Below are 11,845 nucleotides of genomic sequence, written 5' to 3' on the forward strand. Positions count from 1 at the left end.
TGCGTAATATAAGAAGTGTTTCCATCACTGTTGTGTCTCCCACTTTTTCACTTCACCACTTCAAAGATTTTCCAGAGCCCTCATCTGCTTCTTCACCTATTTTCAGTGGTTCCCTTTTGAGAATAAAACATGCAACATTTTCACTGCCTCTGGCACTGTTTGGACTCCACATCCCTGCTCTCCATTTTCCCCTCCATCAGCAATGTGTTCTCTGAAGAACATCAAACATGCCAGAGCTGCTGAGGATTACATCTAAATTCATTGAGCACTGTGCCCCACAACCCTCCCTGCTAGGTAATTGGAAATGAAAGACAGCAGAGACTTCTTGTGCAGAGACCAGCATGTGCAAGCGAAGGATCTTCTGTTGCTTGCTGCTGTCAGGAAGCCCTCTGGGTGCTCTACGACTTAACAGGAGATCTAACATTGTCTTCTGACAGAGCTGTGCTGGTCCCAGCATGCAGTGCATCTTGCAAAACTGTATCAAGGAGTCCTAGAAACTGCACTCTAAAACCACAGCAACTGCTCTGAGATCTGCCCTACAGGTAGAACTGATGAGCAATCACTGTAGAAACTGGGGTGACAGCCTCCAGGGTGGGCACCTTTTCACACAATCACAGAATTAACTAGGCTGGAAAAGACCTTTGAGATCATCAAGTCCAACCTATCACCCAACACCATCTAATCAACTAAACCCTGGCTCTAGGGACAGTGACTCCACCCCCTCACTGGGCAGCCCATTCCAACGGCCAACCACTCTGTGAAGGATTTCTTCCTAAAATCCAGCCTAAACCTCCCCGATGCAGCTTGAGACTGTGTCCTCTCCTTCTGTTTTCATGAAGAACAGCTACAATTCAGAGTCACTATTGAAGGCATGGCGTCAATAAGGCAGCAGGTTTAAGAGAGAGGTCCTCAATCTGCTCCTCCTGGCATTGGTAACTGCTGAAAAGCAAAGCTCAAATTGTACCATTGAAATAAACTGGGTTTACATAATTTATGTAAAGTCACAATCAGCTTAGGAATGCTTGGAGATGCTTTGTTTGCAGGTTACTGACAGTGGCAGTGTAGAGCTGAAAAAGGAAAGGAGTAGAGGTTAAGGCCTGGACAGAATTGGAGGTCTCCTCTACCCCAGTACATGGAAGAATGCATGCCTCTGGACCTAGCTGAGAGAAATGTAGCACAAGTTGAGTGTTACACTGAGACACTGAAAGTAACTCCTTGGGAAAAGAGCCCGCGTGTCCTATGTGTCAGCACTTCGACTAGGTCTAATCCATACAAGGATACCTTGGTCCGGCAGGTGAGCTGAACATCTCACCAGCTACCACCCTAGCGCCAGGACCAGCAGCCCCAAGAGAAAGTGTCCCCCTTCATATATCTCACTGCCTGGAGATCATTAGGCAAACTGTTAACAAATGCATTCACACACTTTTCAAGACCCTTGTGGGAGAGAGGAGAGAATTCATTCAGGGAAAGCCTCACACACACACGCAGCCCTCTCACACTGGCTCAGGCTACAGTATCGTGGGAACTAGGCCTCTCCCAAGACCATAAATGACAAGGTGGTGACCATGCAGGCTCCCATGCTACAGCTGGCTTGGAATCAAACAGCAGCATCTCAGAAAGAGAGACCTTTTGACAGCAATCAAGGAGCTGTTACAAAATGAAGTGTTCACAGGAAGGCCTCAAGCTGCACTTTATGCCAAGATAGCACAAAACAGATCTTGAGGGCGTCTGTAACAGGGCAGGGAAAGCACTGCAAATACAGAAATGTGCTACAGTCACTCCTTGCCCTCCCTTTGCACAGTCCACTCAAACAGCTTAGTGCTTTACAAGGAAGAACAGGATAAAGCACAGTCTGCTCTGACAGTCCTGCAGCCAAGATGCAAGAGTGTGAGGGGAATGGCACAAACCAGCGGAAACCACCTGAACTCAGAGAATCACTAAGAGTTGAGGCAGGGGAAAGGAAAGTTTGGCTCTGGGTAGGAATCAGGCTGGGATGAATAGGAACTTGCAAACTGGCTGATGCTCTCAGCAAATGCAAGTTGCCACGTCTCACAGACTCATTTCACAACTGAATGTGCAAATTAGAATGCTCACACTGGCTGTTTGCAAAAGGCAAATAGTCTGAGAGTGAATCAAATCAGGTTTTCAGTCCTTGGAAAGCAGCTGTTCACGAGATGCTGAGAGCATAGGAAGCCCTGCCCTAACTGAGAGCTGTGCTCCTGATGGGGGTAGTGCTCCTGCACACTCCCACACCACTGGGCCTTGGAGAGAGGTGCAGCCTGCAAACGTCACAAATACAAGTGTGGAACAGGAGTTCAGGGGCAGAAGTAACCCACAGAATGTTTAAGGATGTTGCTAGGTCATGTAGGATAAAAACTAGAGAGGCAAAAGCGCATTTAGAGCTTAGACAAGCCTCTGCTGTGAAGGACAACACAAAATCCTTCTATAATATAGCAATAGCAAGAGGAGGGGCAAGAACAACCTCCACTCCTTGGTGGACAGAGATGGAAACATGCTAAAAAAGGATGAGGAAAAGGCAGAGGTGCTTAACAGCTTCTTTGCCTCAAATTTTATTAACAGGACAGGTTGTCTTCCAGACAACTGGCCTCCTGAGCTGGGAGATGGAGGCAGGGAGCAGTATAGTTCACCTGTGACCCAGGAGGAAGTAGTTAAGAGACCTGCTGAGCCGCTTGGATCCCCACAAGTCCACAGGACTGGATGGGATCAATCCATCCTAGGGTGCGGAGAGAGCTGGCCGATGAGCTGGCCAAGCTGCTCTCCATCATTTTTCAACAGAACTACCTGTCAGTCAAACTCTTATGAAATTGGAGTACGTGAAGCCAATCTACCGAAACAAACTGGCAAAAGAACAACTCCATAACCATAAGGTGACATTTTCACTTTGACTCAGGTAGAGACATTTCTGTACAGACAGAAGGAGATCTGAATCTCTGCCTGATTTCAACACTGCATTGGTGTAAGGGAGCTCCTAAAGAGCCTCACCACTCAGCAGATGTGGTGATGTGCCTGGAAAAATAAGCCTAAGCCAAGTCAGTCTGGAGCACATTCTGAGCAAACAAAGACCTATGTGACACTCAAAGAAGCCTGCTTACAATTCATCATTTCAAGTATGCTTCATCAGAGGCTCTTTAGGCTGCCAGAGGAGCTACTCACTGCATAGAATAGAATAGAATAGAATAGAATAGAATAGAATAGAATAGAATAGAATAGAATAGAATAGACCAAGTAGGAAGAGACCTTCAAGATCATTGTGTGCAGCCTATCATCCAACACCACCTAATCAACTAAACCATGCAATCAAGCACCTTGTCAAGTCTCCTCCAAAACACCTCCAAGGATGGTGACTCCACCACCTCCCCGGACAGCCCATTCTAATGGGCAATAACTCCCTCTGTACAGAATTTCTTTCTAACATCCAATCTGAACCTCCACTGGTGCAGCTTGAGACTGTGTCCTCTTGTTCTGGTGCTGGTTGCCTGGGAGAAGAGACCAGCCTCTGCCTGTCTACAACCTCCCTTAAGGTAGGTGTAGACACCAATAAGGTCACCTGTGAATCTCCTTTTCTCCAGGCTAAGCAACCCCAGCTGCCTCAGTCTCTCCTCATAGGGCTTCTGTTCCAAACCCCTCACCAACTTTGTTCCCCTTCTCTGGACACTCTCCAGCAAGTCAACATCCTTCCTAAACTTAGGGGCCCAGAATTGGACATGCAAAGGGTCATGCTGTAGGGCTCCAAGGCCTTGCTTTGCCTATGACTCCCCACGATAGAGCAAGGAACCCACTTCACACTTTCTGCCTGCACAGGCAAAGGTGTAAAGCTGTGGAAGGAAAGAATTTCTTGGGATTGCCCCATGGCAGAAGCACATTTCCATGGGGGTCCATGGTTTAACTTGCATCTCTTCTGAAGAGACAGAAGCATCTTCAGGGACACCACTGAAGGACCCCTCTGAACCCCTCAAGAAAATCAGCTCATTTTCCAGGGCTAGCACTGACAGAATTCTGGACTGATGCTGCAGAAGAGGCCATTGCAAGGAGGCTTGTGAGAGAGACTCCAGTCATCACCTGGACAGTGCCCACCCCATCCTCTTCCAGGCCTTCCACTCCTTCCTCTGTGAACAGTTGTAAACAAATGTTGTGTTTGAGCAAATGCTGCACCTGTGTCTGTGCTTTGCTGTATTGGGAAATGGGGGCACAGGTTGCTGACTGCTCAGCTGCCACAGAGTCAGACTGAGCGATCTGTCAGAAGAGCTGATGTGGTGGGCAGAAAGTGTGAAGTGGGTTCCTTGGTCTCTCATGGGGAGTCATAGAAAAGCAATGCCTTGGAGCCCTACAGCATGACCCTTGGGCAACCCCAGTGAGGTGGCAAGATCATCCATCAGTGTGGTAGCAATCCATCGCACACACTCACTCTGTCTCTGCCATGTTTTGGAGAAGCAGGGCACTAACAGCAGTTGTGTAGTGGAAGAGGTGCTCTCATAGCTGCATTTTGGGACACCTGAAGTGCAAATCCAATAAGAATGTAAGGCCAAAGACTGACAAGATCTTTGGTCATGCTGCCTCCTGCTCTCAGCACCCATCCTGCCATCACATGACACACCACCAGCATGTCACCATTTGTGTTATGATGGCACCAAGAGCACAGCCACAACCACAATCCAAGGGGCCAGCAGCAAGGGAGATGATTCCAGATGTGTGGATGGCACCTCAAGGAGGAACAGCAGGTCCCAGGATCATGTCACCTGATGTGAGTTTTTGTAAGGCTCTTTGAGGCCTCTCTGCCTGGGAAGAGGAGTCCCTGGGCGCCACGTCATCCATAGTGGCTTTGCACTTTGTAGGGGTCAGGGCTTTGGGTGCCTTGGGTGGCTGTGAGTCACTGAACAGAGCCAGTGGGCGTGGCTGCCTCGGGCGTCTTTGAGTCACTGAATAGAGCCAGTGGGCATGGCCGGGGTCCTGGCAACTCCACCTTGTGTGGTTTGTGACATCACAATGGGTGAGCAGCTCTAAATGGGGCACTGGGCAGCTGTGCCTCAGTAGAGCTTCGGCTAACAGTAAGTGTGGGTGTAGGGAGGGGAGGGTGGATGAGAGCCAAGGCAGAGGGGTAGCTCCCTGGGACATAGGAGGCCTCACCCTGCACTAAGGCACCAGGTGCTCACAGGAGCACCCTGAGCCGAGTGCTGCTGATGCTGGGGCTGGATATAGACCCTTGCTGCATCCCAGCTGCCTGCGGCCCTTGAGTTCCTACCTCTCCCCAGTTCCTGCAGCTCCTCTAGTTGCTGTCAAAAAAGAACTCCCTCCTTCCTCAGCCCCACTGAATTCTTTCTCTCCCTTTTCCTGCAGGCCATGGCTGCTACAAAGGTCCTCGCTTTGCTTCTGCAAGGCCTAATGCTTTTCTCAGTGAAGGTTCAGGAGAAGCTGGATGAGGCCGCATGGAAGCACATGGAGGAGCGCGAGAAGGAGATGAACCAGGAGATGACTCGTCTGATGGAGGAGATGGAGAGGAGAAGCCGACCTCAGTGGAGCCTGGTGCCCATGATCCTGCAGCAGAGGCCTCAGGAGCAGAGCATCACAACCTGGGCAGCTGTGCTCTTTGCCGCCATTGCTGGAGTGCTAGTCCTCCTGTTTTGGCTCTGCTGGTGGCTCAGGAAAAGATGCCGTGAGACAGACTCAGTGCGCAGCATGAATGAGATCTCAATCAGCAGCACATATGAGGATGATGAGGAAGAAATTGATGCAGAAGACAGGATTTTTGCCATCCTTTCATGCCATGGCAGGCGTATCCAGTGGCCTCTGCAGAAAATAATCTCCAGGAGCGAGGTGGTAAAGGGGCTGATGGATGACCTCCTGCAGGTCTTGCGAATTCAGCTGTCAAACACTTTCTTGCCCGTGCTGCAGGAGGCCATTGGTGTGGACAGCACATTTGAAGGATGGAGTCCCTGTGAGGTTGACAATGTTATCTACCACATGCTGGTGCCCCTGAAAGCCCCCACTGGCCACAAGTTCTGGATACAGACACTGTGCAACTGCTGCCAGATTCCAGGCACTCAATCCCGCATCCATGTGGAGCTGGAATGCAGCTGTGGGGGACAGAACAGTCTGTGCTTCCTCCACAGCACTCAGAAGCAGCTGAGGAGGATAAAGAAGGCACCCAAGGTCCTAGACATCCTCTGTACCCACTCATACCTAGATGTGGAGAAAGTTGCAGAGTGGTTCCAGGATTTGGTGAAGAAAGCCTGGATGGCATTGCCTCAGTCACGACGCTACAAGATGAATGTGCTGCCCTACAGCCAGACCACCTGCATGCTGCAGCTGAAAAGTGACTCCGGGAGTAGCCTCATTCTTGAGATCTTGTTTGGGGTGCAGCAAGGTGACTCAGATATCTTCCTCAGCAGTCTTCCTGAAGCAGACAGCCCAAGCACGGTGTGGACAATGAACTACCTTGTGGCAGAGAAGAAGTTCTTCAGCCACATGGCCAGACAGGTCCCACACGGCAGCTTCCATCTCAAATGCCTTCATCTCTGCACCTCCATCCTGGAGGGCACAGACATTTCCCTCTATATCCTCAAGACAGTGGTCATGCACCTCCTCAACACCACACCCGTGTCAGGATGGTGCAGACGGGACTGCATCATGCGCCTGGGAGATATCATGAGCTACCTGCACTGCTGTCTGGAACAGAAGAAGCTCAACTTCTTCTTCTTTGGCAATGCAGAGATGCCCAAGGAGATCATCTTGCCTCCAGACTTCCAAACATACGAGCCACCCAACCTCTTGGAGCATCTGGTGCAGGATCAGGCTGCCCATACCAAGGCATTGAGACAGTTTGAGGAGATTCAGGACAGGCTCATGAACAGGCTGTACCAGGGGGTCTCCACCAGCAGACGAGCCTCCACAGTCATGCGGTGAGCTGCGCCGACCACAGGTCTGTATCACCACCTGGACATGACTGTACCTTGCCTCTTCCACAGCATCCATGTTTTCTGGGATCTTTCCCCTCTCTTCCTAGATGTAAATAATTGTTGTGTCTGAGCAAATGCTGCATCTGTGTCTGTGTTTTACTTTGCAGGGAAGCGTGGGTATAGTTTGCTGACTGCTCACCTCCCACAGAGTCGCGCTGGGCACTGCTCACCTGCTGCAGCATTGGGCTGAGCACCTTGGCAGAAGAGCTGAGGTGAAGGGATTTCATTTCACCAGTTTTGTAAGTAAGGCTCCCTGACCTTGGGTTCCTGCCATGGGGCAATCACAAGATATTCTACCTCTCCACAGTTCTCTAGGTTGCCTGTGCAGGCAGGAACTGTCAAGTGGGTTCCTTAGTCTGTCATGGGGAGTCACAGGCAAAGCAAGCCCTCAGAACCCTGCAGCATGACCCTTGGGCAACGCAGTTCAAGGCACACACTCATCTGTCCGTGCCACATTCTGGAGAAGCAGTGGCCTAACGGCAGTTGTGTAGTGCAAGAGGCGCTCCTCAAGGCTGCATCTGGGACACCCCCAATGGAAATCCAGTGACAGCATATGGCTGAACACTGCCAAGATCTTTGATCAGTGTGAGGAGTGATCAATGAGTCAGTCAGCTCAGGGGGCCTGGCTGTGGCAGGCTCCACAAGAGCCCTGCTCTTCCAACGCCTGCTCTCCTTTTTTGGCAGCAGGCCTAGCTTGGGTCAGCGGGCAGCTCAGGCTGCCTCCTGTAGCCTTCTTCGTAAGATTTTGGCAGCTTTGGGAAGCTTTTTTTACCAGAATCCAGGTCCTGCTCCACTTCCTATGTACTCTGACTGTATTTCAGGCCATATAGAGGGAAGCACATTTATGATCTCTTGATCCTTCTAGGCTGTGCCGTGTGAGGCCCACTCTGATGTCTACATGAAGTGAAAGAAGGACGTGTGGCGTCCGTGGCGTCTGTCCTTCAGAGCCACTGCTAGGCGCAGAACCCTGCTTCCCGAGAGTGCCCCAAGACCATCTGCTGATGGTAAGTAGGGAATAACCTCTCTTTGCTTGTGCTTCTGGGACGGCCTTTGCTCGTGCTTAGCATTCTTAAATTCCTTCCATCTTATTACTGGCCTTTGCTATGTTCCCCTCCCCCCTGTCCATCTAGGAAGGGGAGCGCTAGAGAGCAGCTTTAGTGGGCCCCCTGTCATGGCCCAACCACCGCAAATATAATTAACCATAAAACGGAAATTTTTGTGTGTATGAAAATACAGATGGGGGTGGAAATAGCTGGAGACTCACTGCTTTACTTTTTTCCCCACAAGATGTCATTAAATTGAGATGGAGAAAGAAATGGTGACAAGTGTAGGAGACCCCAGGATGTATTTAAGGTAAGCCAAAAGATCAATTTATTTTAATGCTGAAGTTAATTTTTACTGTTATCTCCCAGACAATGTGCTGCAAGCCGGTGTAATAGTTTGAAGAGCACTTACTGCATACTCACTGAGGCAAATACTTCACTCCCAGGGAACTCTGCATCGGGCAACAGGCAGTCAGATTAGAAGAAGGAACAGCAGAGTCTGCCTTTTTGTGTGCACACAGCAGGTACACAGCTGTGAGGAGAAGGGTCCAGCAAAATTCCAGGACAGCTCTTCCTTGGAGGAATCAATTGGTCATACCACCCCCTATGTATTGACAAAGACCTTACCAATGATAGCAGAGAATATGAATCTATTGTTGTTTAATCAAAACCTCTACATGCGTGTCATTTGCTCTATTACACAAAAATAGTTCATTATTCACCTTCTCTAAATTATCTGTTGCATCTATACCTCTTCTTGATTGCCTACAGGTATTAAAGGGCCTCCTCCGGTGGGGCCTTCAACGATCACTACCAGTGGGGCCTTCTACCCCCTTGGCCACAGGAATTTCCACTGCTGTGCACCCATATTCTTGACACCAAACATGCTTGGGAGAGGAGGATCTGCCTAAGCCAAGTGAGAGCGAGAGCCCGAAGTCAGTGAGATGAGAGAGAAGAGACCATTGGAGCCTCTGAAACACCATGGAGAGCCTTCAGTCAGAGTGCTGCCATTGAGAATAGGGCATTGGAGCTGCTGAAACACCATTGAGAGCCCACAGCCATTGAGGTGCCATCGAGAACAGGGCATTGGAGCCTCTGAAACACCACTGAGAGCCCACGGTCAGTGTGCTGCCACTGAGAACAGGGCAGTGGAGCTGCTGAAACACCATGGAGAGCCTTGTGTCAATGTGCTGCCATTAAGAAGGGACCATCGTAGCCCCTGGAATGAGACTGAGAGGCCATAGTCAGGTGGATGATTGCGAAGGGGTCACTGGATCGTCTCAGGCAGGGTTAGAGGCCCACAGTCCGCTGGACAGCTGAGGTGACTGGAAGGTCTGGTGATGTCTTCGCTCCTCCAAAACCTGCAGAGGGCTGACAAGAACAGCAACAGCTGCAGCAAGTGCATCCAGCCCTTGGAAGTCAAAGCCCCAGAGAATGGGCATGAGCCCACGGAGGTGAACACCTGGATGACTGCACCTTCAGAGCATCAAGAGGCCATGGAGGTGGATCCTCTTCAAAACCAGCCCCAGGCAATGCCGCTGGAGCCATCCTCCTCACCCATATCTAGCTTCACAGGGCACTACTCCACCCTGGCTCATGCACCACGGGGCCCAGAGAGCCGGAGGACTGCCGGCGGCTCCCCGACACCCTCTAAGCCCCTGGCTCTAAACAAGGGGCAGCGGCCCCTCCGACGGCACCGGCTGTCGGCAGGCCCAACCCCAGCGGCGTCGGGCGCCTGCCAGACCTCGCCCGGCCGCAGCGGAGCCCTGCCGTGACACCCCCTAGCCCGGCCCGCATGAAGGGCATCAGGACATGCTCTGCCCTGAGCCCTGGGGAAGAGGTGAGGAGAGCGGCTGCCATCTGCTGCTGGCAGCCCCACTGCAGCGGCGCCACTCCCCTGGAGAGCGAAGGCAACCCAAGGCAGCCCCGCAGACCATCGATACCGCCGGACACCATCGGAGGGCGTCGGAGCCCACCGGAGCCTGCTGGACTGCCCTGCCCTGCCCTGCCCTGCCCCTCCACCCAGGCTACTCTGGGGCCTGGCCGTGGGGCCAAGGGAGTGCAACGAGCGACGCCGGGGCGCAGCTCTGGAGACCGTCGGAGATGGGCAGAGGCCATCGAGACCGCCCAACACCTCTGGAGACCACGGCAGCTTTGGGGACTCCCCTGCATCACCACCCAGGTTAATGGGCCCTGGCCACGGGCCGAGCAGGGTGGATGTCCACAGCGAGCTCTCTGCTCGGCCACCAAAGGTGTGGGTCGAGATGCAGCCACACCAGACCGGCAGTGAAGATCGCGGAACACCAGCAGACCCTCCAAGAAAGCAGACACTCTCCATCCTTCTTCCATCCCATTCCAGATGGAGAAACAGCTCTCCTGCTGGAGAAGACATTTCAGGATGGGTTCAGACAGTTCTCAAAGGTTTTGGCCTCTTTAGGAAACGTTGTAATTGCTTATCAACACCCCACCCCCCCACCCCCCCACCCCCCCCCACACACACATAAACATCCAAACAAATAAAACCAACACCAACACCAACAACCTAAGCTCTCCTCTGCTATTTGGCACTTTTGTGGATGCATGGGGACTCCTGTGTCCCCTTCTGGCCTCTTCAGAGCAGGAAAGACACGGACACACAGGGTAGTACAGCTCCAGCCCAGCACCTTCGAGCTGGTGGGGGACACAGGGCACGCAAGGGCAGAGGGAAGGAACTGCTGCTATACAGCTGGGAGAAGAGAGGGCTCAGGCCTGGATCAGCAGGACTGCTGATCTGCCAGAAAAATGGAATGGTTCTCCTGACCCCCCTGAGCTCCTCTGTCTTGATGGTCTTTGACCATTGTCAGGAAACAAGACCCTTGTCACACACCTGCACCCACCCCAAGGAGAGGCAGAATTCAGCTCCCAGTGTTCAGAGGCCAGCTGAGAGGCTGAGGCTGCACACCTTGGCAGAAGGTTTCTCTGTTGAGTATGGAACAAGCCTTGGGGGAGGAACTGTCTGGTAGGTGGAAAAGGAAAGCCAAAGATCTGGGGTGTATTAAGAAGAGTGTGGCTGTTAGAAACCCGTGCCTAAATGCCTAGAAAGGAATTGCAGCCAGTTACACTCCATGGCAAGCTGTGGTGGTGTTTTTCACTCATGACATGAACAATTAGCTTCTAAGGGTTTTCTCTGTACCAAATTCCACCTTCTGGATATTCTTCAGAGCTTTTCAGAATTTTACTGCAGACTGGAGGTATGTTAGAAATACAGGGTAGAAGAAAGAAGGAAAGCTGGCATAAAACCAGACAAGTCTTTAAGAAGCAAGATCAGAAGAAGTGCAACAGCCCAGCTATTCTACGTGGCTGTTTTATTTTTAAGATGTGGTCAGCAATCTTTTCAATGTTGAAGGACAGTTATGATGGTAAAGATCTGTGTTTGCCTGGTGCATGGTTTTGCAGGTCAATATTCCTGCAGATTAAGCTTTTGTGTAACTGCTAGCAAGGGACAGGTCCACACAGGAGCCACACATGGTAAGTCAGGCATGGCTTAGCTAGCAGCAGCTGATTAATTGTGCCCTTCTGTTTGCACTTGGCAGAGGTGCAGGCTGCACTCCCCACAGCCGTCCCTCCTCATCACTGCAGAAACAGACACAGACACTCCTGCTAGTCACACTTCCATCTGCTACCAGGTGGCTCTCTCCTGCAGGGCCCCGTAGACAAGCCCAGTTAGAAATGGCTTTTATTCACCCAGACTTTTACGGCATGGTGACCCATCAAAGACAGGATGTTTTCTGCTGTCACTTTTCTTAGTCATCAGCTTCTTTCTAGGTAACAATTTCAGATACTCAGATT

At 51.3% G+C, this 11,845-nt stretch overlaps 1 protein-coding gene across 1 annotated transcript; it reads left to right on the forward strand.

Moving 5' to 3' along the window:
- Positions 1 to 5,400: 5,400 nt before the first annotated feature.
- Positions 5,401 to 6,921, forward strand: LOC137458964 (inositol 1,4,5-trisphosphate receptor-interacting protein-like 1). The gene has a single exon (XM_068170251.1). It carries the CDS (start codon positions 5,401 to 5,403, stop codon positions 6,919 to 6,921), a length of 1,521 nt encoding a protein of 506 aa, XP_068026352.1.
- Positions 6,922 to 11,845: the final 4,924 nt, after the last annotated feature.

Source organism: Melanerpes formicivorus, unplaced genomic scaffold, assembly GCF_026170545.1.
Source record: "Melanerpes formicivorus ecotype bairdi unplaced genomic scaffold, bMelFor1.0.p_v2 SCAF_302, whole genome shotgun sequence".
NCBI lineage: Eukaryota > Metazoa > Chordata > Aves > Piciformes > Picidae > Melanerpes > Melanerpes formicivorus.